Source organism: Boeremia exigua, assembly GCF_020726555.1.
Source record: "Boeremia exigua strain MPI-SDFR-AT-0100 chromosome Unknown C7974scaffold_7, whole genome shotgun sequence".
NCBI lineage: Eukaryota > Fungi > Ascomycota > Dothideomycetes > Pleosporales > Didymellaceae > Boeremia > Boeremia exigua.
In genome coordinates this window covers 346,918-373,390 of record NW_025763524.1, presented here as the reverse complement: position 1 = coordinate 373,390, position 26,473 = coordinate 346,918, and the positions used below count along the sequence as shown (strand labels likewise).

General features: G+C 57.0%; 14 protein-coding genes across 14 annotated transcripts; 9 read left to right on the top strand and 5 right to left on the bottom strand.

Moving 5' to 3' along the window:
* The first annotated feature begins 14 nt into the window (after nt 1–14).
* Nucleotides 15–1,939, top strand: C7974DRAFT_395693 (uncharacterized protein). Its single transcript, XM_046142006.1, has one exon. It carries the CDS (start codon nt 118–120, stop codon nt 1,810–1,812), a length of 1,695 nt encoding a protein of 564 aa, XP_045996024.1. The 5' UTR covers nt 15–117; the 3' UTR covers nt 1,813–1,939.
* An 873-nt stretch (nt 1,940–2,812) lies between these two features.
* Nucleotides 2,813–3,882, top strand: C7974DRAFT_196713 (uncharacterized protein). Its single transcript, XM_046136712.1, has one exon. It carries the CDS (start codon nt 3,150–3,152, stop codon nt 3,849–3,851), a length of 702 nt encoding a protein of 233 aa, XP_045996023.1. The 5' UTR covers nt 2,813–3,149; the 3' UTR covers nt 3,852–3,882.
* Nucleotides 3,883–4,277: 395 nt separating this feature from the next.
* Nucleotides 4,278–6,012, top strand: C7974DRAFT_196691 (uncharacterized protein). The gene is made up of 3 exons (XM_046136711.1): nt 4,278–4,426; nt 4,486–4,504; nt 4,585–6,012. The coding sequence occupies exons 1-3, from the start codon at nt 4,385–4,387 to the stop codon at nt 5,835–5,837; spliced, it is 1,314 nt and encodes a 437-aa protein (XP_045996022.1). The 5' UTR covers nt 4,278–4,384; the 3' UTR covers nt 5,838–6,012.
* A 1,002-nt stretch (nt 6,013–7,014) lies between these two features.
* Nucleotides 7,015–7,422, top strand: C7974DRAFT_272701 (uncharacterized protein; the record flags this gene model as incomplete). The annotated part of the gene is made up of 1 exon (XM_046137553.1): nt 7,015–7,422. A coding segment is annotated over one exon (408 nt), but the record flags the coding sequence as incomplete, so codon positions are not given.
* A 996-nt stretch (nt 7,423–8,418) lies between these two features.
* C7974DRAFT_313776 (lipase 3 precursor) lies at nt 8,419–10,207 on the bottom strand (the record flags this gene model as incomplete). The annotated part of the gene is made up of 3 exons (XM_046138427.1): nt 8,419–9,249; nt 9,298–9,694; nt 9,750–10,207. The coding sequence occupies 3 exons, from the start codon at nt 10,205–10,207 to the stop codon at nt 8,419–8,421; spliced, it is 1,686 nt and encodes a 561-aa protein (XP_045996020.1).
* Nucleotides 10,208–11,851: 1,644 nt separating this feature from the next.
* On the top strand, nt 11,852–13,145 carry C7974DRAFT_196649 (class I glutamine amidotransferase-like protein). Its single transcript, XM_046136710.1, has one exon. It carries the CDS (start codon nt 12,069–12,071, stop codon nt 12,918–12,920), a length of 852 nt encoding a protein of 283 aa, XP_045996019.1. The 5' UTR covers nt 11,852–12,068; the 3' UTR covers nt 12,921–13,145.
* Nucleotides 13,146–13,402: 257 nt separating this feature from the next.
* C7974DRAFT_196629 (uncharacterized protein) lies at nt 13,403–15,503 on the bottom strand. The gene is made up of 3 exons (XM_046136708.1): nt 15,182–15,503; nt 14,761–15,132; nt 13,403–14,709 (listed from the first exon to the last, which is right to left on the bottom strand). Exons 1-3 carry the CDS (start codon nt 15,288–15,290, stop codon nt 13,610–13,612), a joined length of 1,581 nt encoding a protein of 526 aa, XP_045996018.1. The 5' UTR covers nt 15,291–15,503; the 3' UTR covers nt 13,403–13,609.
* Nucleotides 15,478–17,179, bottom strand: C7974DRAFT_196634 (phosphatidylethanolamine-binding protein). The gene is made up of 2 exons (XM_046136709.1): nt 16,512–17,179; nt 15,478–16,457 (listed from the first exon to the last, which is right to left on the bottom strand). Exons 1-2 carry the CDS (start codon nt 17,122–17,124, stop codon nt 15,718–15,720), a joined length of 1,353 nt encoding a protein of 450 aa, XP_045996017.1. The 5' UTR covers nt 17,125–17,179; the 3' UTR covers nt 15,478–15,717.
* A 78-nt stretch (nt 17,180–17,257) lies between these two features.
* Nucleotides 17,258–19,028, top strand: C7974DRAFT_360212 (50S ribosomal protein-like protein L4; the record flags this gene model as incomplete). The annotated part of the gene is made up of 2 exons (XM_046139685.1): nt 17,258–17,381; nt 17,430–19,028. The coding sequence occupies exons 1-2, from the start codon at nt 17,286–17,288 to the stop codon at nt 19,026–19,028; spliced, it is 1,695 nt and encodes a 564-aa protein (XP_045996016.1). The 5' UTR covers nt 17,258–17,285.
* A 24-nt stretch (nt 19,029–19,052) lies between these two features.
* C7974DRAFT_395685 (uncharacterized protein) lies at nt 19,053–20,055 on the bottom strand. The gene has a single exon (XM_046142005.1). It carries the CDS (start codon nt 20,013–20,015, stop codon nt 19,188–19,190), a length of 828 nt encoding a protein of 275 aa, XP_045996015.1. The 5' UTR covers nt 20,016–20,055; the 3' UTR covers nt 19,053–19,187.
* A 38-nt stretch (nt 20,056–20,093) lies between these two features.
* Nucleotides 20,094–21,041, top strand: C7974DRAFT_395684 (autophagy-related protein 16). The gene is made up of 2 exons (XM_046142004.1): nt 20,094–20,333; nt 20,384–21,041. The coding sequence occupies exons 1-2, from the start codon at nt 20,249–20,251 to the stop codon at nt 20,926–20,928; spliced, it is 630 nt and encodes a 209-aa protein (XP_045996014.1). The 5' UTR covers nt 20,094–20,248; the 3' UTR covers nt 20,929–21,041.
* A 319-nt stretch (nt 21,042–21,360) lies between these two features.
* On the top strand, nt 21,361–22,757 carry C7974DRAFT_360203 (JAB1/Mov34/MPN/PAD-1 ubiquitin protease-domain-containing protein). The gene is made up of 2 exons (XM_046139684.1): nt 21,361–21,461; nt 21,505–22,757. The coding sequence occupies exons 1-2, from the start codon at nt 21,437–21,439 to the stop codon at nt 22,539–22,541; spliced, it is 1,062 nt and encodes a 353-aa protein (XP_045996013.1). The 5' UTR covers nt 21,361–21,436; the 3' UTR covers nt 22,542–22,757.
* C7974DRAFT_395681 (uncharacterized protein) lies at nt 22,758–24,601 on the bottom strand. The gene has a single exon (XM_046142003.1). The coding sequence runs from the start codon at nt 24,549–24,551 to the stop codon at nt 22,911–22,913; it is 1,641 nt and encodes a 546-aa protein (XP_045996012.1). The 5' UTR covers nt 24,552–24,601; the 3' UTR covers nt 22,758–22,910.
* Nucleotides 24,602–24,717: 116 nt separating this feature from the next.
* On the top strand, nt 24,718–26,363 carry C7974DRAFT_196579 (uncharacterized protein). Its single transcript, XM_046136707.1, has 5 exons — nt 24,718–24,826; nt 24,883–24,912; nt 24,977–25,035; nt 25,085–25,556; nt 25,607–26,363. Coding segments are annotated over exons 1-5 (1,308 nt in total). The 5' UTR covers nt 24,718–24,825; the 3' UTR covers nt 26,353–26,363.
* Nucleotides 26,364–26,473: the final 110 nt, after the last annotated feature.

Here is a 26,473-nt window from a genome sequence, read left to right as displayed (position 1 = left end):
TCGTCACGCTAGCGAGTGTCTCAGGCGCGTCATCTGCTTGGCGCGAATCCAGTCTTCAGCTTTTTGTCCAACTCGTCCACGTCGCTCCTGCAGCCAGCGCTGCTACTACCCGACAAGATGGGCAAAGGAACCGACAAACTTTACATCACCCACTCCGAATGGTCCTCCGCCGACTCCTTCGGTAACGCGCGCGGCGCCAACGGCGCAAACCGAGCCTCCGCTGCTGGTCTCTCTTCAACCTTCAAGCGTCTCCCATTCAACTACTGCGCCGTCTCACTACAACCTTTTACAGATCCTGTTTGTACCGTCTCTGGTACGATCTTCGACCTCACCCACATTCTTACCTGGCTTGCAAAGCATCCCGACACGAATCCCGTCGATGGCACACCGTTGAAGCGCGCAGACCTGATCACCCTCAACTTTTCAAAAAACGAAGACGGCGAATACATTGATCCAGTGACCTTCAAAGTTTTCACGGATAACACTCACATTGTTGCGCTCAAGAAGAGTGGGAATGTGTTTGCATGGGACACAGTCGACAGGCTGAACATCAAGGCGAAGAACTGGCGAGACCTGGTCAGCGATGATGAGTTCACACGGAAGGACATCATCACACTACAGGATCCCCAGAATATCGACTCGCGAAACTTCGGCGCATACAAGCATGTACAGGAGGGCGAGACCGTCATGCCGGGCTCTGAGAGCGGCGTCAATAAGGAAGCGCTAGGCAACGCTGCAAAGATCTTGAAGGCAAAAGAAGCGGTTGCGAGAGCACGCGCTGAACGGCAGGCGAAGGCGCATGGCGCCCAGCCCTCGAAGGCCATTACGACGGTACCAAAAAATGGCACATCGACGCCCATGGCGACAATGGCACCGAAGAAGCCCGCCTACAACGCTGCTGTGTATACATCCGGAAAAGCTGCAGCTTCGTTCACGTCGACTGGTGTCACGCCACATACCTCTGGCGAACGTGCTCTCCTCTCGGACGAAGACTACATGCTAAAGCCAAAGCGCGTGAAGCAGAAGGGTTACGCGCGCATGTCCACATCCTTGGGCGACCTCAACATCGAGCTGCTCCCCGAGCATGCGCCCAAAGCCGTGTGGAATTTCGTCAAGCTTGCACAGAAGGGTTACTACAAGAACACCATCTTCCACCGCAATATCAAAGGCTTCATGATCCAAGGTGGCGATCCCAGCGGCACTGGTCGAGGTGGACAGAGTGTGTGGGGCAAACCCTTTGAAGACGAATTCGAGGGTCCAAACCTGCACAACGCGAGGGGCATATTGTCTATGGCGAACAAAGGCAAGAACACGAACACATCACAATTTTTCATAACATATCGCGCGGTACCACACCTCGATCGCAAACATACCATTTTCGCACGTGTCGTTGGAGGGCTTGATACGACTCTAAGGTCGATGGAGCTCGCAGAAACAGGCGAGAAAGACAAGCCGGTGAACGATATCGAGATTTATGACGTTGTTGTCTTTGTTGATCCTTTTGAGGAGTGGCAGAAGGAGCGCAAGGACAAGGAGACGAAGGATGAAGAGGACGCTGAAATCAAGAGGCAGGGCGGCACAGCAGATGACAAGACAACATGGACCGGTAAGCGGATACGCGCCGATGGCACTATCGATGGTGGTGATGGCGACGGGTTAGGTGTAGGCAAATATCTCCATGCGGCGAAGCAAGAGATCATTGACCAGGGTGGCGATGACGAGGTTTTGGAGTACGTGGACGACGAAGAGGACCTTGCGCCGCCGCCAAAAAGGGCAAAAACAGGCGGTTTTGGCAACTTCGATGCATGGTAAGCTTGCGTGGAGCTTGACACGGCCAATTTACATAAATGATACCCCAAATGAAGCAATCACGAGCATCGCATGTGGCGGGGCGATGCCTTTATACGTCGATCAATCTGAAGTCAGCAATCCACCTTCGAAACAAAGGTGTTCATGCAGAACGTGCTTGAACATGTCATCTGGGGCTGTCGAAAGCTACCACGCCCGATAGATGAATCAGCTATATGACGTGTTTCGACGATTGACAGGGCAGCCGCGGTTAGTGATGTTCATAGACATGCAAGCGGTCAACACAGGCTGAGTTTTCACGCAACTTTCCAAGGCAATTGCATTCGTACAAGCTGCACAAGAGTGACAAGACTTGGGGATCAAAGCTTTGCCAGCTCTTGACGCTGCGTGCGAATCAATACCTTTCTTGTGCAACGCAACTGAGGCGGTACCTAGCCCCGTGTAACGCCTAGCCAGCCAATGCGGTGTCGGTATCGCCCAGCGCTAGACCCTGGCCCATCAAGGCTGTTTCAGAATTGCCCATCATTCGCCGTCCTGCGACGGGCAGCGCACCTCACAAACCTATTGAGCGCGTGGTCGTGGTCTTGGCCATGCGCCATACTCCCTCCGCGATTAGGTTTACGGAGTCGCGCGTCCAGCGCAGCCTTCCCTGTAGATGTGCCTTAAAGACGAGCCACCCGCGGCATCGCCTTGGGCCGGCGTCGAGGCGGAGTGTCTATCAACGACCTCAAATGGTATGACTGACGGTACATCGCACTTTCGCACTTTCCTTTTCTGCTCCGCTGCTTAGAAGACGCTGTGCGTCATATCTATCTGTGCTTTACACACTCTCCTTCAAATCAGCTTCCTTGCGCCGGCCGCAACCGACCCCTCTCGTGTTTCAGTCACTCTCTTACCTTGCAGCACTCGAACTCGGCGTCGCGTGTAGACATTTGGCTTAGGTCACATAAGCTCTCCCTTCACTCTTGTACCTGTCAAGACAGTACGTCAGCAATTGTCGGCTGCCTTTCACCAAGCACCATCTTCACCGCGGGAGGAAAGAAGAACACCGGATTTCGTCACGCGGCAACCTGCAAACGGCGAGTACGGACATTCATTTATACGGTACCGGGTACCAACGCATTACGAAACTCTATATCGCGACAGCGCACGTCTCAGGACACCTTTACTGCGATCACTTCATCCCACACCACTCGTCTTAGGCGTAGCCGCTCTTCGACTTCCACCAAGCATTACGCACCTGTTGCGCAACACTCAACAAAGAACACTCAGGCGCTCCTTGAGCGCATTGCCCACCCACAAGCGCTCGACCCACTAGTTTGTTCGACACAAGCATCGCAATGCACACCTCTTCGCTGAGTGCAGCCATATACGGCGTCCTGTTCGTTGGCCTTGCAGCTGCGACAGGCGGCGAAATATCCCTCTCGAACTTCACACCCCGCATCGACAACCTACCCACACAGTGCAAGACCGTCTACAACACCAAAATCGATGCCTGTGTTTCCTCGGACTTTACTCTAGGCGCGACCTGCAGCTCGGGCTGTTTGGCTGGGCTTGCAAAGATCGCAACCGCGGTCAAGACCGGATGCGTGGGTGTCGATGTGGGCGAGACTTCGATCATCGGGGTCTTCCAGAACAACCTTGGGGTTGCCGCGCTCTGCCCCAACAACAAGCAGTCTTCGTCTTCGACAAGCTCTAGCTCCCCGGCGACGACCAGCGCAACTCTGCAGACGAGCACAAGAACATCAGCACCCGCCACGACCACCGCAGCGCCTTCCACAAGTACAGTCCGACCTTCAAGTGCATCATCATCTGGCCTGAACCTCGACACGACTGCGACCCTCGCAACATCGACTACCATCGCAGCGCCTACAAGCAGCGCGACGATTGGAACCGGTGTCAACAGTCAGCTATCGAACTCAGACTCCGGAGGCGGTTCGCCGTTCGACGTCGTGGCCACCGGTGCTGCCCCGCAACTGCACCTGACCAAGACTGCGTTGTCAACACTATTGGCATCCATCCTTCTTGTGGTGTTGGCATGAGCACCAGGCCGGCCTTGACGATTCACTGTTTTTTTTGCTGTCTTGCATGAAGGCTACAAGTCTATGATCTGGCATGGCGTTCGGGGTGGGAAATGATTTGTTCAATATACCCAGGCAGCGGTAAAGACCGCTCGAGTACGATAGAGACTGCTGAGGAGGATGGCATGTCAAGACGTTGGCGACAATACTTATGTGAAACGTGTTTGCATGTACCAAAGCTGGCCATGAAAACTTCGACATGAATGAATGAATAACAATCCGTACCATGACTCCCTTGCTTCGTCCGGACGTTCACCTCAAATGTAGCTTCTGACATCATCGTCCATTTGTCCAAAGATCACCTCCACCTCCTGACGATCAATCGTGGTCCCCGCAGCCCGCAGCTTGCCAGTCGCATATCCGTGCGCGCTTGCCTGCAGCCACCAATCGCTAGCCAAGGCAGCCGCAACCCCAGACGACGTAATCACCTGCGCACAACTTGTGCTCTCGTGCCTAACCCCGCTATGCAGGAACACAGTCGCGGACGGTAAAAGATGAGGAAGACGATCCTGTTGTGTTTTATCCACGGCTTCAAGGTACGTATTCCTTACGCTCTTACGTCATTGCGTGCGTGCGAGATTGACCAAGGTAACAGGGCGGCGACGATACGTTCGGTGAGTCCGAGATCGCTGCATCCACACCAGATGGCAGGATTGAGTGCAGAGATTACAATGACAGTGCCTAACCAGTCTAGGGAGCTTCCCTTCGCACCTCAAGGCCCTCCTACAGCACGCGCTGCCCAAGACCACAATATTATCCATCACATATCCCAAGTTCGACACGAGAGGCGATCTCCATGAGTGTGTCGGGCGCTTCAAAGAATGGCTACAGAACAAGGTCATCGACCTCGAGGTCGCCAACTCGACGCCTTCGCCTACGGTTGATCCCTCAGTCCACACGATCCTTGTGGGTCACTCTATGGGTGGCATCGTCGCAGCCGAGACCCTCTTAAGCATCATCGGTGAGCAGCCGGTACCTTCGCTGCAGAATTCACAGATCCAAGACCGATCCACCGGCTCACTCCCTGAGACCTCGACTCTGATGTTCCCATACATACAAGGCATCCTCGCATTCGATACACCGTACCTGGGTATTGCGCCTGGCGTGGTAGCACATGGTGCGGAGAAGCATTGGAACACTGCGAGCTCGGCATATTCTGCATACAGCAATCTTGCCGGCGCATTCGGTTGGGGTCAGAAGGACAATGCTGCCGCCACTGTCGATGCAAGCAAGAGGCTACCTGCGCCCAGCTCGACGGGTGACGCCGCCTCAGCGCCGCTTTGGCAGCGATACGGCAAAGTGGCTATGTTTGCCGGAGCCGCAGGTGCGATTGCGGCGGGAGGCGCTGCGGCTTACATGAAGCGAGATGAGATATCGCAGGGCTGGCAATGGGCGACATCGCATCTTGAGTTTGTAGGATCGTTAGCGCGGCCTGAGGAGTTGAAGAAACGTTTGGCTGCTATTGTGAAGCTCTCTGAAGATCACAGCCTGGGATTTGCGAATATTTACACCACGCTCGGCCACGCTGTCGATGCTAAGAAGGGGGAGTCCTGGACTGGAAAGGTCGCGGGGAGGGACCGTACATTCTGCAACATTCCCAAGGGCGAACTGCGGAACTACTTCATCTCTGCTGGTAACGATAAGGTAGAGATGGAAACACTAGCGCATGTGGGTATGTTCAACGCCAGGAGCAATCCTGGCTACTACACGCTGAGCGAGGTTGCAAAAGAGCAGATCATTGATTGGGTGGAGAATGAGTGGTACCACGAGAGTGAGGGACCACTGAATAAAGAGGACGAAGAGGAAGCAGAATTGGTGATGAAGCCTGACGTCGAAGAGGTGCTGGGGACTGAAGACTTGGATGAGGATTTCGAGCATGTGAAGCGTGCAGCAAGTGCAGAGCTGAGTGACGAAGAGCACAGGGACGGCAAGAAACAGGAATTGTGATTATTCTGAAAGGAACGCGCGACGGGTGTTCAGTGAGTTCAGTATACCCCTTAACGAATTCACCACCCTTTGACGAAAGACTTTTTTCCCACCGCACAATCATGTCTCGCATTCATGAGTGATGTCGGGAGTCGACACTCACTTGCAGGCCATCACGTCCACAGGTGTTCACCGATTTTTTAGTGACATACAGCCCTCACAGTGTGGTTCAAATAGGTATAAAGTCATTTATCGTACCAACACTCAAGGCCATACCTATAGCACAGAACGAGAATTCAACGCAGATAAGCACTATGTGCACCATGACCGAGAGTAAAATAATTCAGATCCTCTTTCAGAACACCCCTCAATGCCCAGAAAATCCTACACCAATTTCAAGCCCCATCTGCCAACCTCGTCCACGGCCGCGACCACCAACACGACCGCGGCCGAATGGCCCAACGCCAGTCGGTTGGTACTAAATTCATTCCCATTGTCCACCTTGATCATCACGTTCGTGCCGCGCGCCGCCTTCGACTATATGGCACTGAGAAGAGAGTACGTGCGTCGTTGCTGGCATGACGAGTATTCACGCAAGGTGAAGGAGGGTTTCGTGAAGCTGTTGCATAACAGCGTGGTGAATGCAGTGAGTATGGGCAAGTGGAGTGCGTGCATGAACCTTGATGCAACTGTTCACAAGATTATACAGCATTAGTATGTCTTTTCATCCTAGAATAGATCCTTCCTGTCTCACGCACATCTTCAAAACCCTGCACAGTTTGCCATCTCTACCACCTTGTTGCCCGACTAGTACGTGATGACTGCATGGGTAAATGCAAGCTCTGTGCGTGTGTGTGTGTGTGTGTGTGTGTGTGTGTGTGTGTGTGTGTGTGTGTGTGTGTGTGTGTGTGTGTATGTAGGCACAGAGACAACCCTCTAACATTACGTGAAACGTGCCTGGCTCTAGGACAGATCTGGTAATATGTACTCGGTAACCGTGAGAGAGCACAGCATCAGTTGCTGTTTCTATCACAGATGTATCAGGTCGTACCTGCCTACATCGACTTGATCCGTTGATAGACCCCCTCGTCGTCCCTCATCTGTGATCTCGAACACTCTCGCCAGATCTACCTCGCCGCCACGCATATTCAACCTTGCATCACTGCAGACTCACCACTCGCCCCTGGTGTATATTTCAGTATATCGGTCGGGAGATTCGATCGAAGGAAATGTGATCCTCATACCCAAACAAAGTATGAAACCAGACAGCATACTCGTATCATTACTAGGTCGGTCCACCGTTTTCGCCAGTGTTACAATCAACACGACATGCGGTTCTTCAACGCGAATCTGGATTGACAAGGCTCCCATATTGGAGTTGACCAAAGAGTCCTTGGCGGGGTCAAAGGGAGAATCTCTCGAGCCCGGGGAATCCTACAGTTTCCCTTTCACCTTCTGTATCCCTGTCAGTACTTCTGCTATCCGTGACAGTTACAGGAAATCAGACGATCAGCGCTGGACCACGGAACCTCATGTCTTGCCACCGACGTTCTGGGAGTCGATGTCCGCTTCGAGTGGGGGCAATTTCGCAAGAATTGACTATGGCATCAGAGCTACAATGATTTGTCCAGGCATCGGTACTGTCAATCACAAGACCTTACATGATTTGACTGCGTCAGAAGTGGTCATGCTGGCGTCCAGTGACCATGAAAGAGAAGATACATGCTCAGTAACCTTGTTGAGCCGCTCAGCCACATTCGCTATCAGATCGAGTACCCTTACAAACGGTCAACGCGGGACTACGAGTATTCATCGGCGACTACGGAGCAAGTTAAGATTGGACGCACCAGCAGCGGACGTCCGAGTTTTGGTTGAAATGCCTGATGTAGTGAAAGCGGGTTCGGACGCTCAGTTCAAGATGTTGTCCACGTTTGTCAACAAGTCACCAGATGACAAGCACACGCCGACAATCCAGATCATGGTCTTGGAGTTATCTCTAAGAAGCATCACATACATGCGATCTCCCCCCTGTTTTGGGTACGCACATTTAATGACGTCCTAGTCATAGCTGACCATGTAGATACGCAATGGTTGGCTCGATGCATGAAGAACGTCAATTTTTCGCGAAGAATCCTAATGAACCATTGACAGAGCATCGAAACTCAGGGCTCTACCTGCAAGCTGATCTCAATGGCTCCGTGAAACACAGAATTTCTCTCACCGCAGTTCCATGCTTTGCCACATTAGTCTCAGAGGACTTTTCAGCCAGAGGGTTGGTAGATACAGAAAGTGCGAGCAAGCGCGAATTCTGTTTTACAGCCCGCATTCCTGAGACTTTACCAGCAAGTTTCAAGTCGTACGCAGTTTCCAGAAGTTACTGTGTTGAGATGAAACTCAAAATCGACGTGAATGGAAAGAAGCTCAAGCTGAAAACAAAATTCGAGCTGCGAGGGCTGGAAAGTGGGTGTGCACTACAAGGTCCTCCAAGCCTAAAGGGACATTCACAGGCGTACACTTGAGAAGTACTGTCATGTCTCATTTGTTCGTAAGTCGTTATGTGTCCCACTTAACCCTCCCACACGCTTGTCTCTTATAGTCTCTATTAGACTCGTAGCGCGTTCACATTCGTCTTCAAGAACGCATATGAATCCGCTCTGAAGTTATCGTCCAACTGTCCATTGCTGTTCGCCTTGAACTCAATCAACTTTTTACTCGTGCTCCACTGCGGCCAATTCGGCAGTGAGATGCCCACATTGGGATCCAGATCGTAGATGAAGTTGTAGTAGTAAGCTCTGATCGATTTTGCTGCGTTGTTTGGCAAGATGCCATAGAAGACCTGTAGCAAATCTGAGCCGTGAAACGTGCCCAAAATCGGGGTTCCGTAATCGTACGTCGCAAGGTACGACCACGATTTGACGCCCGGGTTCACCTGGGAAGCCACCTCAAGGAACACGCGGCGTGTAAGGGTAAAGGTCAGGTCTCCAAGAATTGCGGACACGCGCTTGAATTGCGGGTACAGGTTATTCAGCAGACCCGTGCGGAAGGGACTTCCGTCCTCGATGCCGTTTTGGTAAGTCCCGACAAGCTGGTCGATCTGTGAAGGCTGTGCATTCTGGAAGAAGATAGTTGAGAGGTATGTAGACACCTCGCGGGTGGTCGTCAGATTTGGAGTGAAAAGGCCGAAAAGGGTGCCTTCGTCTTCTTGGTCGCCGATAATGAAAGGAACTTTGGCGTATTTGCCAGATGCAACGAGGAGTTCGGGGGACTGGGTGATGGATCTGCCATCTGGACGGGGCAGGTAGGAAAGATTGACGGTGAAGTAACTGAGGATACCTGGAACGGAGTTTGCTGCCTGGAGATACTTGTTGTACGGGACCTGTCGGAGGCACGTAAGTGTGTCGGCAGAGCCAGAGCAGCCTGCAGCACTGACAACCTGGAAACATGTCAGAAGAGGCAGATTATAGGTGGAGGGAAAGCATACTGTATCGTAAATCAGCTGTCCTTTCGGGCAGTCGACGGGATCCGCAGGCACGATCGAGCCACTGTTCATAATGCCGCCCCTGAACAGCGGCTTGCCCTTGTAAGTGTGGTCTCCATTGTACAGAAGCATCTGATCCATGACTGAGATTGCACCGGCGCTCTCACCCCAGATAGTGACTTTGTCAGGGTCGCCTCCAAAAGCTGCAATATTTTCTGCGACCCATTGCAGACCCAGTCGCTGATCCAGCAGACCCAGATTGGAAGATCCATCTGCAAGAATCTCTTTGCCAGGAAGAAAGCCGAAACCTCCAACGCGATAGTTGACAGCCACAAATATGACGGGCTTGCCTTGGGCAACTGAGTCTGCTACAATAGATGTGCCATCGTACATGGCCGTTCTAGCACAAATAGTTAGGATAAAACGTAGGGCACCCTTTGAGCATGCACACTCACCCGCCGAGTTCGAATCCTCCACCAAAGATCCAAAAGAGCACCGGCAGTTTGGCACCTGCCGCGGTACCTGCTGGCCGCTGAACATTTATGGTCAAACAGTCCTCTCCAGCGTTACTGACAGCTTGGAACAGCGGCGTGTTCAAGATCGTGCCAATGACGTTGGTGGGGAATGCCGATTGATCCACAGAGAAGAAGAATTGAGGGCAGGCTCTGGCACTACCAGTCCCATCAACTGTGCCAAGTCCAGAGGTTAATGGCTGTGGTGGCTTGAGTCGAAGCTGTCCGACCGGGGGTTGGGCGTAGGGAATCGCATTGAAGGACTCTACGTTGGAAGCGCTCTTGCCGAGTACTGTTGCTTGAGGGGAAGGCGCAACGACCGTAGGCCCAGCGCGTTTTTCAACATGAGCCGGAGCAGCGAAAGCAAGGGGCAAGAAGGATAGAAGAGCGACCAGCTTCATTGTGAATCAGCGATGCCCAAGGCGTGGTTTTCCTGTGTAAAGGCGAACCGCTTGATGTGATGGCAAGCTGAAGCTCACTATCTAGGTTTACACCAGGCTTAAGTATGGCAACCACGATATCTTCACGAGCCAAATACCTCAAACTTTCCTCAGGCTGTTCGGCATGTAGACGGAGTTGCGAGATTCAGGTGACTGGGTTCCACAAGCAAATCCTTACATTTTCCGTAGGTGCAGATAATCCCAGCTAGCGAGGCTTCGCTCTGGTCGTTGTTTATTGAAGATCTGCTCCATTTTCGGGTCGTGAGCTTCAATAGTGGTCCGGAAATGTCCATTCGGTATGGACATGGACTGGTCGACCTATAGAATTACGCTATAATCCGGGGCTGCCAGGGGTAGTAGGTAAAGGGCGCGGCGGAAAGAACAGCGCTCTAGCGTCAATGTACTAATTGTGTAGGTCATGAGGCACTCCCGCTGCTGTCCATCGGTGAGATTGCCTGACGAATCATGGCAACACGTACCTACATTGGCGCTTCGTCAAGAGTGCTACTTGCGGCTAGCATACCAAGCGATACGTTCGTCTTCGTTGTCCACACTTGATTCCCAGTAATCATTGAGGTTGGCGTTGACTGTGACTGCGAATGTGCGGTGACAGCATTACGTGCAGGCCAATCTAAAAGTGCCGAGCTCACCGTACAGGATACGGCTCCTCCAGCCTAGTATCTGGACTTGGATCCGTTCACGCGGAGCGAAATCTCGGAGGTACCTCGAATTAGGTATACTGACAGCCCTAGCCGTCGGTGTTGTTGCCGCTCAAAGGCTCCTGGTACTTTGCGGAGAGGTGAAATGCGGGGTATCGATAACGCGAGTCAGCCTTCTCACCACACCCACCATCGAGGACGCTCGTATCCAGCGAATACAAAAGCACGTCTGAGCCTCGGAAGTACATCGAGATCGACATTTCCACACTGAATCCCATGTGAAGAACGTTAAACAACGCAGCACTATCGAAATATTGCTTTACGGTGGCTTTGACAGGGCTAAGAGAGTCTGTCCGGAAGGCCTCGCCAGCCAGAGCGAAATTTATCCGCAGTGAGTATTGAAGACGATAGTAATCGCCAAGACCGGGTTCTCATCGGCTTGCTGGGCAGCATTGCACGACGTGCTGCACGAAAACATGCCGCTGGCACGGAACTCTAGCCAGCAAGTAGGCAGGTACAGACTGAATGAGTTTTTGGTAAAAAGCAGTCGAGAACGAGGTAGTTGTACATACCTACTACCAAAGCTGCCAATAGGAAGCATACGGTTTTGGTGATGTGTGCCTGAATTTTGGCTCTGGGGCCGTAGAGCTGCTTTGGCGCCCTCACCTGACGAAGCTAAATCGTCACTCAAAGTGGATCCGTACTCTTGCTCCAGCCACGCCTCGACCATGACAAACCATCAAAGCAGGACCTGAACACATCATTGGAATACGTGTCACTGCCACAGTATCTGTGAAAAGGTATTGTTACTTTGACCACCCCCGCGAAACTGATCAAGGGAGCGCTTAAAAGTCTCGATCACGGGACCAGCCTGACAAACCTACCCCGGACTTGTTCTCAAATCTACCACTCAGGTCTGGTAGCCATGCAAAAGAGGTGTGGAGAACAGACCATCGTGTCCAGACTTCTTTTTACGCAACAATTGACCAGTATGACTAATGATAATCGCAAAGATAAGGCGGTTATCAACGGCGCCGGTTACCCTCCCGGGTTCGGCGACAGAACGATGGCGACTTCGAGATGGTGAAGATTGATGAACAAAACACCGTTTCTGAACCATCACAAACACCACAAACCATAATCCCCGGGGCGAACCTCACGACATGGCCCAAACCCTCCATGTAGCCATATTCAACACTGATATCCCCGTCCCCGAAGTCTTCACCCAGCGCGCTTCCAGCTACGGCCAAATCTTCCACGAGCTCCTGACTGCTGCCGCGACCCGAACACATCCTGAATTGGAACTGAGGTCATCCGAGTACGACACCCGGAAACTCGAGTATCCAGAGTCTCTCGATGATGTGGACCTGATCCTGATAACAGGTTCCATAAGCTCCGCCTATGACAACTTCCCGTGGGTGCGACAACTGGAGCAGTACATCATCGACACTTACAGAGACCATTCGCACGTGAAGTGGTTCGGGAGTTGTTTCGGGCATCAGATCATCTGTCAGGCGCTATTGAAGGAGTATGGAGTGCGAGTTGACGCCGAGCCGCGGGGCCACGAGATTGGCGTGAGGGAGATGGCCGTGGACTGCAAATTCCGCTCCGACTTCGCTCAGCTGGGAATGAAGCTGCCCGAGAAGATTAAGCTGCAATATGTCCACGGCGATTTTGTGGTTGTGCCAGACTTGAATGCCCTGCCGGATGATTGGTCCATCATGGGGAGCACGGAGTGGTGCGCCAACCAGGGGATGATGGAAATTGGGCGGGTCCTTACGTTCCAGGGGCATTTCGAGTTCGACAGATTTGTGAACAGTGAGACCATCAAAACGTTCTTTGCGAACAAGCAGCCCGAGTGGCTCCAGGACAGCTTGAAAGCGGTAGATGCGGATGATGATTCAGAGCTGGCGGCGGAGATGGTGTTGCAATTTGCTGCACATGAACCGCCTGCTGGGCAGAGAGAGACTTATGCAAAGGTTGGTGGTTTGGTCACACCACCAGGGGAGGAATGATGTAACTTTTGAGATGGATCAGATACCGCTCACGTGAAAGAGACTGCCCCAAATGCAAATTTTGTGCCATTTCCCCTTTGCAGAATGGCGGCAGCGACTGTAGCAAGCATCGATTGAGCGTTCAATGCGCTTATAGCAATAGAAATCAATATCGTTCTCAGCTTGTTATCTAAGACGTAGGCCAAGATAACGAAGAGCACATCAAAGATAATATAAGCACGATTAGCAATGGTGAGATGCTCCGCAGCGTCTACGATACGCACAACACCGGGAGACATGGTGCCAAACGGACAGTGCGAGCTGATGCTACTTATCAGGCGTTTCGCATCTGACGCTGCCATAGCGCTGGCTCTATTGACCATCGTAGTGGCGCTCAATGCGAACTTCCTTATCTCTTGGAGGATGGAGACTCGAGTAGGGAAAGGGCAAACGGTAGGTCGTTAGACTTGATAAAGCAAATCATAGCGCGGCATCAAGCCACTGTGACTTTCATTTTGACATAACGTTGCACGTGTCGCGAGAGTTGGGCAGCAAATGCACCCAGTCGGCTCTGATCTCCCAATTCACATCGGGAAACTCTTCCATGCTCTAGATGCAACGAACAACTGACCAGTCTCGAACATTAGAACCCATCGAAAACAAGTATCCTTCAAAATCGAACCCACAATATGATCATTGCATGTTTGTTGTCATTCTCGTGACCACCCGCTGTCCTTGGCGAGTACATCCCAGCCCACAAGCCGCCACACCTCCTTCTTATACCAGTCTTTCACGTCCTTGTCGTCAACCCTGGCAACGTTCTGTAACGACCCCAATCTCATGGATGGCATGGGTTTAGTCAGTACATCAAGAAACTCGTCATCGACTTTGTCGCCATACATGCAAGTAATGAGAGTCTGCTGAAGGCGTTCCTTGGCGATCGGACTCAGACGAGCTTTCGACGCGGCTGGTAGGGTTTTGAGACTTAGAGTGCGGCCTGGTCTTTTCTGATTCCGACCGGCGTTCGAGGATTGAGAATTCATGTGATTTGGTGCAAGACCCATAGCGCGCTCCAGCACTAAAACGAGAGCCTTGACTTCGAGGTGGGTTCCCAGCGCTTCCACCTCACTCTTCTGGGTTTCTTCCGGGGACAAAGTTTTGGAGGATGGCTCAATATCACCCTCCACTGTAATACTGCGATGTCTGCCGAATGTACAGTAGAATAGCTGCCGCCCTACGCGCTCGAGCAACAGGTACACAAACCCGTCAAAAATCTGCTGATGTACTGGATTGGCCTTCTCAAGAAAGCCGAGAAGGCCGATAAGCAAGTGGGCCAGAGCGCGAGCGGGCACAGATTCCTTGACAGTTTTGACGGGCGTTGCTTCTTTGGATTTCTTTGGCTCGATTGCCTCTGCCGAGCTTAACTGAGCCGTTCGCCGGGCAACAGACTCGATCGCAACAAGGACAGTCTTGAACATCTCAGCCAGCTCACACACCACAAGGCTTGAAGGTCGAGGATCATCAGTGGATTCAGTCAGTCGTGTAAGGCCGACGAGTACCGACATGAAGCCACGAGCGCAAATTGTCATTGCGTGAGCGAAGTTGGATCTGTCTCGATCCAATGAAGCTGACTCGGAGGTCTTCTGACCCTGTCGGGACAACTGCTCGTGCTTATGAGCAACCATGTGGATAGTCTTACCCAGTGTATTGGATGTTCGGACCAATGTGAAGCACAGCGTGTCGACGCTGGGATCAGTACTTCGGCAAAGCTTGTGAGTCGTGAACAACGCCTCGGTGAGGTTCATTCCTTCTGTCGCTGCTTGTTAGCATCTCGACTAGCGTATGCTGGAAATAGACTGACCCTGCCCGAGTCCATCCAGGAAATCCATGTTGTCGTCGATGTCCTCCTGGGTCTCGGTCACTGATCGCTGGACTGGTTGGCTCTCTTTCTGTCGCTTCACGTTCCTTGTCGGAGAGGACGTTCGCGCCTTTCGCTTCGAGGTATTCATAGCGTTGACGGGAGCCGCGTCAGATGTGCAGCTCGAGCGATGCGTGAGGGAGTGATTTGAGCGTTCAAGTCTGCTGTTCTCGTGCCGCAGGTGATCGCACTCGTCCTGCAGTTTTCGGCACTGCTCCTTCCAGTACGCAACGAGGTCAAGATAACCGCCATGCTCGTGGTGTTCGGACGGCGATGAACCGGGCCGTATCTGATCTCGTAGCTGCACAATGTAATCTACAAGCTTAGTGACGTCTCGTACTTTTGTAAGTAGGTGCACACTCACCTCGCGCTGAAGTGTTAGATGGCTTGGTCCTGATGAGAGCAATCGCGAGTGCAACATGCGCGCTCGATGGCGCAATTGATCTAGGCACAGGCTGTGCTTTGGGCGGCATTGGCGCAGAAGATGTTACGTATGAGGGCAGAGATGTATGCGGAACCCGATGTTGCTCCGCTGTGCAGGAGACGCATGCAGGTGAATTTGCCAGATCAAGCTGTGACGACGGAAGGCAGCCTGGATCTTGCGGCGGGTTGAGGGCAGAGAACGATGGGAAGAGCTTGAGTAGAGAATAGAGAGACAGGAACGCTCGACAGTGTGAAGGTAATAGGCGAACCTCAGTAGGAAAGTGGGGATAGAACGTGGAGTGCTTAGAGAAGCGGAAAGAGCGACTGAGGCCAACACACCACGTTGAGATCTGCAGCAGATAGTGCTTTCATCAAATGATATGTCTCTTCTGCACACTGCAGCATATAGTACACCCACCAGATACTTACAGTCATCACCTTCGCTAATCCAACATTTAGAATAATCGTACAGCTGCTTTAACGCATGCGCTCCGTCCGCCTCTTGTATGGTAGCGGCTCGACCCTCTTCCTCTTGTATTCGATGCTGGCCTGGTCCTTCAGTCCAGCGCGCTCCAGGACACCTGCCATGCTCTCGTCCCACTTTGTCCTGAACAAGGTAGCGGTGAGCGGCTTCAGCTTCTGTGACCCAACGAAGTTGCGAAGGTTGAATCCGTCCCGCTCGATCGTGCTGAGCTTGGAAACATCGAACTTCTTCGCCTGATTCTGCTCAAGCACAACAATGGCCAGACGGTGGTAGGGCGCGCCCTTGTGCGCCCATGGCGCCATCCACGGCAGGGCGACCTTCTTGTCATTGGTACTCTTCTGGTCATCCTCAGCAATGCGCTGCAGGGGGATCGAAGTCTCACTGGGTGAGATGCGGATGTTCGAAGCGATGAAATGACAGCGGGTGGAGAAACCGTCTTCCTCGGGGACAGGGACATCGGCATCCACAACGGCGACGGTCACTAGCTTCTCTCCTGGGGTGAAAGTCTGCACGTGCAGGGTGGGCATCTTTTCGCTCAAATACGACTCGACGAAGTCTCCCGGGGCAACGGCCTTTCGCCCGAATGAAAGGTCGATGTCTGCAGCGAGGTCCAGCGATCCGAGCAGGTCAGGGACGATGTTCAATTGGGTGACACGCTGCTCGAGCACCTTGCGCTTGACCTCGCGCCACTTCCTGTCGGCCAGATGGCGGTAGATGGGCTTGTTCATATCGCCTGCACGTCTGTTAGACTGGTGGGCTGGCGCATATTCGTACGACATAGACATACCTTGCCCGTCCTCGAACTTGCGCTTGACGATTGGGTCGTTGATGTCGGCCGCGATGATCAGGTCGTTCATGTGCGACTGCATCCGCGCGATGCTGTCCCGTTTCGACTGCTCGCTCGCCTTGGACGCGGCGACGGCCTGCATGCGCTGCTGCTGCGTCTTGATCTCCTTCAGCTTCTCCAGCCTGTCCTCCTGCAGGACCGCGCGGGCCTCCTGGAAGCACTGGTAGGGCAGCTGCTCAAAGGGAACCTCCTCGGTCTTGCGGATGGCGGACAGGCGCAGAGCAGCACGGCGACGGCGGGAGCCCACAGGCTGGACGCCGTCTCTCCGGAACAGACGGCGCTCCTGCTTCTTGTTCTCGACCGTCTCAGGGTCCAGCTTGCCCCATTTCTGCATGTACTCGGGCACCTCGCGTGCGGGCGCGGCGGCGTCTGGAGCGGACGGCGGCGGCGGCGGGGCGGCGGGCGAGGAGGCAGCGGGCTGGGTCTGCGCGTCTTCGCGGACGGCGGGCGACGACGACAGGAGGCGCTGCTGCGCGCCATTGGCGGCGGGCACGTGGCGCACGCATCGCAGACACGTGCTGAAGTGCCGCATCGACGGCGTGAGCGACGCCATCGGGAGTGCTGGGAGATGGGTGGGGGGCGTGCAGGGCGGGCGTGGTGACGGTGTCGGGTCGAAGAATTGTCGACGCCGCACGCCGCACGGACGGCAGAAGTTCACGAATCTCGAGCGCTCCGCACCACCTCCGCGACGACACCAGCACTCTACAGCCCGCCATGGCGACCTCAAGGATCTCGGCGCCGCTGCGGGGCGTCTCACAGCAACTGGGCCGCCTGTCGACACGGCCGACTGCGCTGCCCGCCCGCTGCCCCGTCCGTTGCGCCCTCGGCCGCCCCATGCCCGTGCTAACGACTGCATAGAAGTCCATCGCCTCGTCCTTCGCCCGCCCAATCGCCACCTCGACCCCCGCGAGGGCCGCTGCCGCTCCCATCACCACCTCGGCCGACGCCTTTGTGCCCGTCACGCCCTTCGCCGAGCAGACCGTGCTCGCGACCATCCACCAGTTCCCTTCGCTCGAGCCATTGCGCTTCGAGCAGTTCCCCGCGAACCACCTGTACCTGCCCGTAAGGAAGGATATCCTCCATCGCGCTGTCGTCTATGAGGGCGACATGACGCGACTGGGCACCGCCTCGACCAAGAACAGATGGGAGGTCCGAGGTTCGGCCAGGAAGATGCGCCCGCAGAAGGGCTCCGGTCGCGCTCGTATTGGCACCGTCCAGTCGCCCGTCATCCGATCTGGAGGTGTTTCTCACGGACCCAGGCCCCGCGACTTCTCCACCGAGCTGCAGAAGAAGGTCTACGATCTGGCGTGGCGGACAGCACTCTCGCACCGCTTCCGCCGGGGCGAGCTGATCATCGTGGACAACGCCATGGAGATTGAGAGTCCGTCGATCCGCCTCCTGGAGCACGTGCTCAAGTACCAGGCAAAGCAAAGAGGCGGCAAGGGCAAGAGTCTGTTGGTCACGCTCGAGGAGCGGCCCATGCTCGAGATGGCGCTGGAAGAGCTGGAATCTGGCGACACAACCCTCCTTTGGGACGAAGTTGACGTGAAGAACCTGCTCGAAGGCTCGCGCGTTCTGATCGAGCGCGCTGCACTCAACAACATCCTACTGTCTCACCAAGAGGACCTCACACACAAGGCCATCCAGCCATGGCACAAGGGCCTTGTCCAGGCGTCGCCGGCAGAAGAGCTCGAATCGACTATTGGCTGGGCCGAGTTCCGCGGTCTCATGCTCACCGATCCTGCTGAAATGGACGCAGCCCGTGCAAACGCGTACGAGAGCGTAGCATCAACCCGCTACGCCCACGCCGAGTCGCTCCCTGAAGGTCCCAAGCGCGCAGAGCTCATGATTTCTGCGTACAAGCTGCTCGCCGAGGCTAAGCAGTACCAGTTCGCCCAGCGCACGGGCATGCCATTCGCCGACTACGAACACATCCAGAACCGAGAAAACGCCCCATCGCACTTCCCGCGCATCCAGGCCCTTGACTACCAGATCACGACCAAGATGCAGCTCGGCGGCACAGCAGAAGAGACGTCGCGCGTGGCTGCTGAGAAGCACTACGTCGAAGTCCGTGAGCTGGAAGTCGAGAAGCAGGACATCATCTTCGAGGCCGCGCTTCTCGCAGCGCAGGTACAGGAGCACCTCGCCGAAGCAAACAGCTTGACTGGCGACGCAGCAGCGGCAGAGATTGCGCTGGCCCGCGCCAGTGTCCAACGTACCAATGTCGATACGCACGAGTTGGAGCAGTTGTCGGCTCGAGTCGAGCTTGCGAAGCAGAAGAGGTCGCTGGCGCACGCCCAGGGCAACTGGAAGGCGCAGCAGCAGGCTCAGGAGGAGATCACACTAGCCAACCAGGCGCTCGAGACAGCCATGGCTGAGCAAGAGGTTCTGAACGAGGTTGAGGAGACGGAGTGGGCGGAGCCGGAGCCTGAGCAGAGCAGCCAGGAAAAGAGATAGAGGTCAGCGGTTGGAATTGATGGTTGTATTATTGTACATTGTGTCTATAGGTAGACGGTCTGGGTAGCTGAGTGTATGATACCAAGCTATGGGCTTTTCGCTTCCAATATCTCCACTGTCTCCCGGGTGATGTTACATAGTCTTACAGTATGGTACAGGTCACTGCTCGCTCTGCTTCTCGCCTACTTCCTCGGCCTTCCCCTTTTCCTCCACCTTCTTCCCCTCAAACACGATGATCATGACAGCGCCTACTTCCCCCTCCCGCTTCACCTCCTTTGCACCAACGCACTCCTCCACAGCCTCAGAAATAGCGTTGAAGGCGGCACTCGCCTCCTCGGGCGTTGCCTTTTTCCCTTTCTTCTTCGGGCCGAGCAGGAGCTCGACCCTCCTCCCCTCTCTCAGAAACTGCTGCAGCTTGTTGAGGCGGTGCTTGAGATCCCCGGGGCCAATGGCCCAGTTGAGCTCGAGGTTCTTCTGCGGCGGGCCCGTAGTAGCTAGGGCTTGCTTCCGGGCGGCGTCGACTTTGCGCTCGTGCTGCTCGCGCAGGTCGATTTTGGAGACGACGCGGCACACGGGGGGGTGCGCGGGGTCATGCTCGCCGTATTCGTCGACCTGGCCCGGCGAGACCTCGACTAGGTGGTGGGTGACTTTGTTGTAGCTTCGGAGAGCGTTCGAGATTGCGACGTCCTGGGTGAAGACGCCGTTGGCATCGACAAGGTTCACGCGCGGCGCTGTGATGGCGTTGTCGATGGTGAAGTAGTCCGACAGCGCATGGCGGCGGGTGTCCTTCTTGGAGTAGCTCTTGCTTCGGACCTGGTGTTGGTGGAGGGGGTGTGCGTTGATGGGGATCGAGGGCGGGCCGAAGGTGGGTGCGAATGCAGGCGCGAACTGGACGGGGATGCCGTTGGATGACGCGCGCAGGTTGGGGAGCACGAAGACGCGGTACAGGGCGCGCGAGGTGCTGGATATGTGGTGGGTGGGCGGCATGGCGGCTGTATATGTATGATCGACTATGTATATGTATGATGGCAAGAGTCGTGGACGAGGGCATGCGACACGGACGGAAGCTTTTCCAGCGCCAGCACAGACGACGTCAGCGAATCGGAGCGGGAAGCCCCCCGAGCCACCACCCCGCGGGCTGACTGTCTGCGCGACACAGCACCTGCGCGCGGCGATGAGGCCACGACCATGCCGCCGACAGGACACACACGCGCGCGGCCATGAGCAACGCACTCGCCGAGTACCTGTCTGCGCTGGACGCCCGCGACGCGCGCGAGCGGGCGCACGAGGCGTACATCCACGCCTGTAGGCTGCACTCGGCACGGCACGGCACGGGCTGAACTAAGAGCATGCAGACACCAAGCTGGCCGACCGCACGGCAGCACAGGCGCGCCCAACGGCCGCCGACGACGACGACGACGGGCCTGCCCGCGACTCCACCAAGGCCAGCGACTCCACCAAGACCATCAAGGCGGCCAGCAGGGGCAAGAGCTCGCCCGCGCCGCCCGACGCCGCAGCACTCACGCAGCTGCGCGCCGAACTCGCAGCCACGCAGAAGACGCGGGCCGGGCTGGAGGCCGAGCTGAGCACCGTCGCGGCGACGCTTGCGGGGCTGCAGGCGGCGGACGCGCAGCAGAAGCAGCGCATCAGCCAGCTCGAGAAGCACCGGGCGCATCTCGAGCGGCGCGGCAAGGACAAGCAGGAGGAGCTGAAGGGCAAGGGCCGGTTTGTCGAGGAGATCCAGGACGAGATGGTGGCCATGAACCTGCAGCTCAACATGACGGAGCAGGAGAACGCGCGGCTGAAGACGGAGAACGAGGAGCTGACGCGGCGGTGGGTGAGCAAGATGGAGGACGAGGCGCGGCGGATGAACGCGCAGATGGGGTGGGAGGGGCAGTGAGCATGTACGGGGCTATGCGTGGGTGCAGCATGGTGTATGTGTGTGTTTGTGTGTAATGTGTGGTGTTTGTGTGTAATGTGTGGTGTTTGTGTGTAATGTGTGGTGTTTGTGTGCACGCTGATGCTGCTGCGTGGTGTATCTGTCTGTGTTGGCGTGGATGGTGCTGTGTTCACGTCGAATGTCTGGTGCACTGTCTGGTATCTGTGTTCACGTCCACTGTCTGGTGTTTGTATGTACTGTCTGGTGTTTGTATGTACTGTCTGGTGTTTGTATGTACTGTCTGGTGTTTGTATGTACTGTCTGGTGTCTGTCACGTCCACACTCTGGTGTTTTTGTGCTGTATCCATCTGATGCTGCACTCGATGCACTTTGACACGTGATCTGCTGCTCTTTCACTATCGATACGGCCCTCACTATCGATATGGATGATGCCTAGTGGCGCCGTATAGCTACCATAGCTAAGCTCCCCCGCCACCCACTGTTGCACGACACAACACCACCGCCGACCATGGGCACCGCACTCAAGAGCTGGGGTAAGGCCCGCCCCCGCCCCCGCCGTCCCTACTGACCGCGCAGAGCTCGAGAACTCGGTGCAGCTCGTCGACCCCACCAAAGACGCCCTCTACGCATACTCGGCGCCCGCGCAAAAGGCGCTCGACAACGCGCACCCATGGCGCGCCGACCCGCACTACTTCACGTCGGTGCGCATCTCGGCCGTGGCGCTGCTCAAGATGGTCATGCACGCGCGCTCGGGCGGCTCGCTCGAGGTCATGGGCTTGATGATGGGCAAGATTGAGGCCCACACGTTTGTCGTCACCGACGCCTTCCGCCTGCCCGTCGAGGGCACCGAGACGCGCGTCAACGCCCAGGACGAGGCCAACGAGTACATGGTCGAGTTCCTGCAGCGCGCCCGCGACCAGGGCCAGCTCGACAACGCCGTCGGCTGGTACCATAGCCACCCGGGCTACGGCTGCTGGCTGTCGGGCATCGACGTCAACACCCAGAAGACCCAGCAGCAGTTCTCCGACCCCTTCTGCGCCGTCGTCATCGACCCCGACCGCACCGTGTCCGCCGGCAAGGTCGAGATCGGCGGCTTCCGCACCTTCCCCGACACCTACGTGCAGGACAAGGAGAAGGGCGCCACCATGCGCAACGGCGCCGCCGGCGTCGAGACCGACGGCTTCCAGACCATCCCGCTGGGCAAGATCGAGGACTTTGGCGCCCACGCCAACCACTACTACCCGCTCGACGTCTCGCACTACAAGTCGACGCTGGACGCCAAGCTGCTCGAGGCCCTGTGGAACAAGTACTGGGTGCAGACTCTCTCCGCGTCGCCGCTGACGGCCAACCGCGAGTACGGCACCAACCAGATCAGCGATCTGGCCCGCAAGATGCAGCAGGAGGCCGGCAACAAGCGCTTCAAGGGCGCCCCCGCACCCTTCTCCAGCGAGCACAAGAAGGACCCGCTGCCCCGGTTGGGCGCCGCCGCCAGCAAGATCGCGCGGGAGGAGGAGATGGGGCTGCTCGCCGCCAAGGTCAAGGACCAGGTCTTCAACTTCAACAGCGCCGCGCAGCCGCCGCCGGACAGCCAGGAGGTCGAGATGAAGAGCTGAGCTCGCCCAGTGTGACACTTGACGACGTTACGATATGACCCTCGCGGTACGAGCATGGGCGGGCGTTTGGCGCATACACGGTCGAGCAGACGGTCGCTGCCTGCGACACATGAAACATGGCAGCGGGACAGGTCGCTCGGTGTGCATCTGCAGCATTGGCTGCTACATAGATATATGAAGAGCTCGTAACAATGCTTGACACGCTTGACATGACGCTTTGCTCGCATCTCATCGTATTCCTACAGTGTGCTATCTTCTCATCGTATTCCTACACTCGTGCCTCTTCTCGTCATATTCCTACACTCTGCCATCTTCTCGTCGTATTCCTGTGCTATCTATACACTCGCTGTACACATCCTGCAGACACCCTCACTGCGCTGCCTTGTCCATGCCCAGCCTAGCCAGCGTCTCCTCCCGGCCCAGAATCAGCATGACATCGTACAGCCTGATGCCCTTCTCCTGCCCCGTCAGCGCCAGCCGCAGGTAGTGGTACACATCCTTGGCGCCCGCCTTGCCCTCGGGCCTCCCATCGATGATATCCCGTACTTTCTGCATAAGCGCCTCGCGGTCCCACACGTCGACGTCGGCGAGCATGCCGCAGCGCTGCACGACGTCGGCGGGGGAGTCGGCGGTCAGCGAGGCCGTGGTGGCGGGCCGCAGTGGGGCGAAGAAGAAGGCGTTGCGGTACAGGAACTCGTTTGCGTTTGTGAAGTTGTCGGCGTCGGCGCGGACAATTTGCTCAACGTACGCATCCGGGGTGGGGCCTGTAATGGGGCGCCAGTCGGCGGGGTTGTAGGGGCTGTCTGGGCTGGTGAGCAGCGCGACCACGTTGGTGACGATGTCCTGCAGGGGCTTGCCGCCGGCGGCTGCACGCAGGGCGGCGTGCTTGCGCTGCAGGAAGTGCAGCTTGCCGAAGGTGACGGTGGTGTTGCCCTTGGTGAACTTGAGCGAGAACGAGTCGGCGAGCTGCTGCAGCGTCAGCACATCGGTCCTCTCCTTGTGGCTCCAGCCCAGCAGCGCGGCGAAGTTGGTCAGCGTCTCCGAAAAGATCTCCATGTCCTTGAAGGCGGTGATGTCTGTGTCGAAGTTGCGCTTGGACAGCTTGTTGCCGCTCTCGTCGACCAGCAGGCCGACGTGGGCGAAGGCGGGCGGCGTCCAGCCAAACGCAGCGTACATGGCGATGTGCTTCGGGGTGCTGGGCATCCACTCGGAGCCGCGGATGACGTGGGTGATGTTCATAAGGTGGTCGTCGACGACATTGGCGAGGTGGTAGGTCGGCAGGCCGTCGCTCTTGAGCAGGATGGGGTCTTCGTAGGACGTCTCGGTGACATGGCCGCGGCGCTTCAGGGGCTTGAAGGTGCCGTATATGAGGTCCTTGTACGCGGGGTACTGGTCGGGGACCTTGAGGCGCACGACGTGGGGCTCGCGGCGGTGGGCGCGGTCGTCGGACTCGGCGCGGGGGACGGAGGCGCAGGTACGGTCGTAGTCGGTGGCCAGGCCCAGGCGGTGGCGGTGCTCGGCGAGGGCGTGCAGGCGGTCGGGCGAGCAGAAGCAGCGGTAGGCGTGCCCCGTGTCCAGCAGCTGCTGGGCGTGCGCGCGGTAGATGGCGCTGCGCTCCGACTGCTTGTACGGCCCGCACGGCCCGCCCACCTCGGGGCCCTCGTCCCACTGCAGGCCGGCCCAGCGCAGGTCCTGCAAGAGGCGCTGCTCGGCGTCGGCCACGGTGCGCTTCTGGTCCGTGTCTTCGATGCGCAGCAGGAACTGGCCGCCGGTGCTCTTGGCGAGCAGGTAGTTGAAGAGCGCCGTGCGCAGCGAGCCCAGGTGGAGGTATCCGGTCGGCGAGGGCGCAAACCGCGTGCGCGCCGGCGACGATGGCAGCGCCGCATTGCTCTTCAGCTCCTGCGCCGCCCGGGACGAGGCAGTGCGGCTCGAGGGGCGCGACGGCCGGACGGAGCAGCTCGTGTGCGCGGGTAGCCGCGGGCGCAGGCGTAGGCGCAGAGAGAAGGCCATAGTCGACACAGGCGACGCAGAGGACGACGACCCGCGCCGCGCCCGTCGACTTTCGGCGGCAGAATCTGCGCAGCGCCGCCAATCAGCGTGCCCGGACGGTGGCGGCCCACCGCCCGCCGGCTAATCCTGCCGCAGCGCTCGGCGGCGTTCGTCAGCGTCTGGGGAAGTTTGCTCGACTTTTCTGGCCAGCCCGGCGCTGCTCTGCTGCTTCTGCTGCTCCCCTCGCACAGACCCGTGACCCCCAACGCGTGCAGCTCCTCCCCGGTCCGCAAACAGTGAGCTGCCTGCCTGCGCCGCCCGGCCCCGCCAGCGCCCTGCTAACGCCCCGCAGTGAACGACGTCGAAGAAATCGATCTCTACGGTACGCAGCCCCGCCGCCCGGCCGCCCCTCCACGCGCAGCCGTGACGGGTACTGACGGACACAGAGGTGCTCGGCATCGGCAACAGCGCCAGCAAAGTCGAGATCAAGAAGGCCTACCACAAGGTCCGCCGCCCCGCCACGCCCGCCCCGCCCCGCTGACCAGCACTGCTAGGCTGCACTCGCACACCACCCCGACAAGGTCGCCGTCGAGGAGCGCGAGGAGGCCGAGATCCGCTTCAAGTCCGCCAAGCAGGCCTACGAGATCCTCTCCGACGATGACAAGCGCCAGCTCTACGACACCCACGGCATGGCCGCCTTCGACCCCGCCCGGGGCGGCGGCGGGCAGCCGGACATGGACGACATCCTCGCCCAGATGTTCGGCGGCATGGGTGGCGGCATGGGCGGCGGTTTTGGCGGTATGCCCGGCATGGGAGGCTTCGGTGGTATGCCCGGTGGCCCTGGCCGCAACGTGCCCAAGAAGGGACGCAGCGTAGAGCAGGAGTACGAGGTCACGCTGGAGGAGCTGTACAAGGGCAAGACAACCAAGTTCTCCAACACCAAGAACATCGTCTGCAACCAGTGCGAGGGTTCCGGTGGAAAGAAGGGCTCCAAGAGCCACGACTGCGCTGTCTGCAACGGACGCGGTACGCTCTCCCCATATACCAACGCCTTGCTGATTGCTAACGAGCCATAGGCGCAAAGCAGATGCTCCGCCAGGTCGGCCCCGGCCTCGTCACCCAGGAAACCGTGGCCTGCACCAACTGCCAAGGCTCCGGCCAGATCATCCCCGAGAAGCAGCGTTGCAAGAAGTGCAAGGGCAAGAAGGTCGTCGAGTCCAAGAACGTTCTGGAACTGTACATTCCCCGCGGTGCACGACAAGGCGAGCGCATCGTACTGGAAGGCGAGGCCGATCAGCTGCCAGACCAGGAGCCCGGCGACATCATCTTCACCCTCGAGGAGGCTGAGCACGAGACATTTGAGCGTGCTGGCGCTGATCTGCGCGCCATCTTGAAGATCTCGCTCGCCGAAGCGCTGACGGGCCTCAACAGGGTCGTCCTGACACATCTCGACGGCAGGGGCATCCAGCTCAACATCCAGCAACCAAGCGGCAAGGTTCTGCGACCCGGCCAGGTTCTCAAGGTCCCTGGCGAGGGCATGCCCATGAAGCGCAGCGACGCAAAGGGCGACTTGTACCTGCAAGTTGACATTGAGTTTCCCGAGGACGGCTGGCTTGCCGACGACGCCGCGCTGCAGAAGGTCAAGGATGCTCTGCCAGCGACGAAGACATCGGACGAGAAGCACGAAGAGATCGAGGAGGTCGAGCTTGACTTCGACGCCGACATGGAGGACTTCGGTGCCGGGTCAGGAGACCCTCGCGCCGGCGGCGCTGATTGGGAGGACGAAGAGGAGGAGGCTGGCCCCCAGTGTGCTACGCAGTAAGGCGTGCCCGCAGGCAACCGAGTCATTTGGTAGCAAACCATCCATCAACTAGAGGAGAGCGTGAAGACGATGGCATTGTGAGCGATGTACGACGTGCATGGTTTGGCGTTGGCGGCGAAGG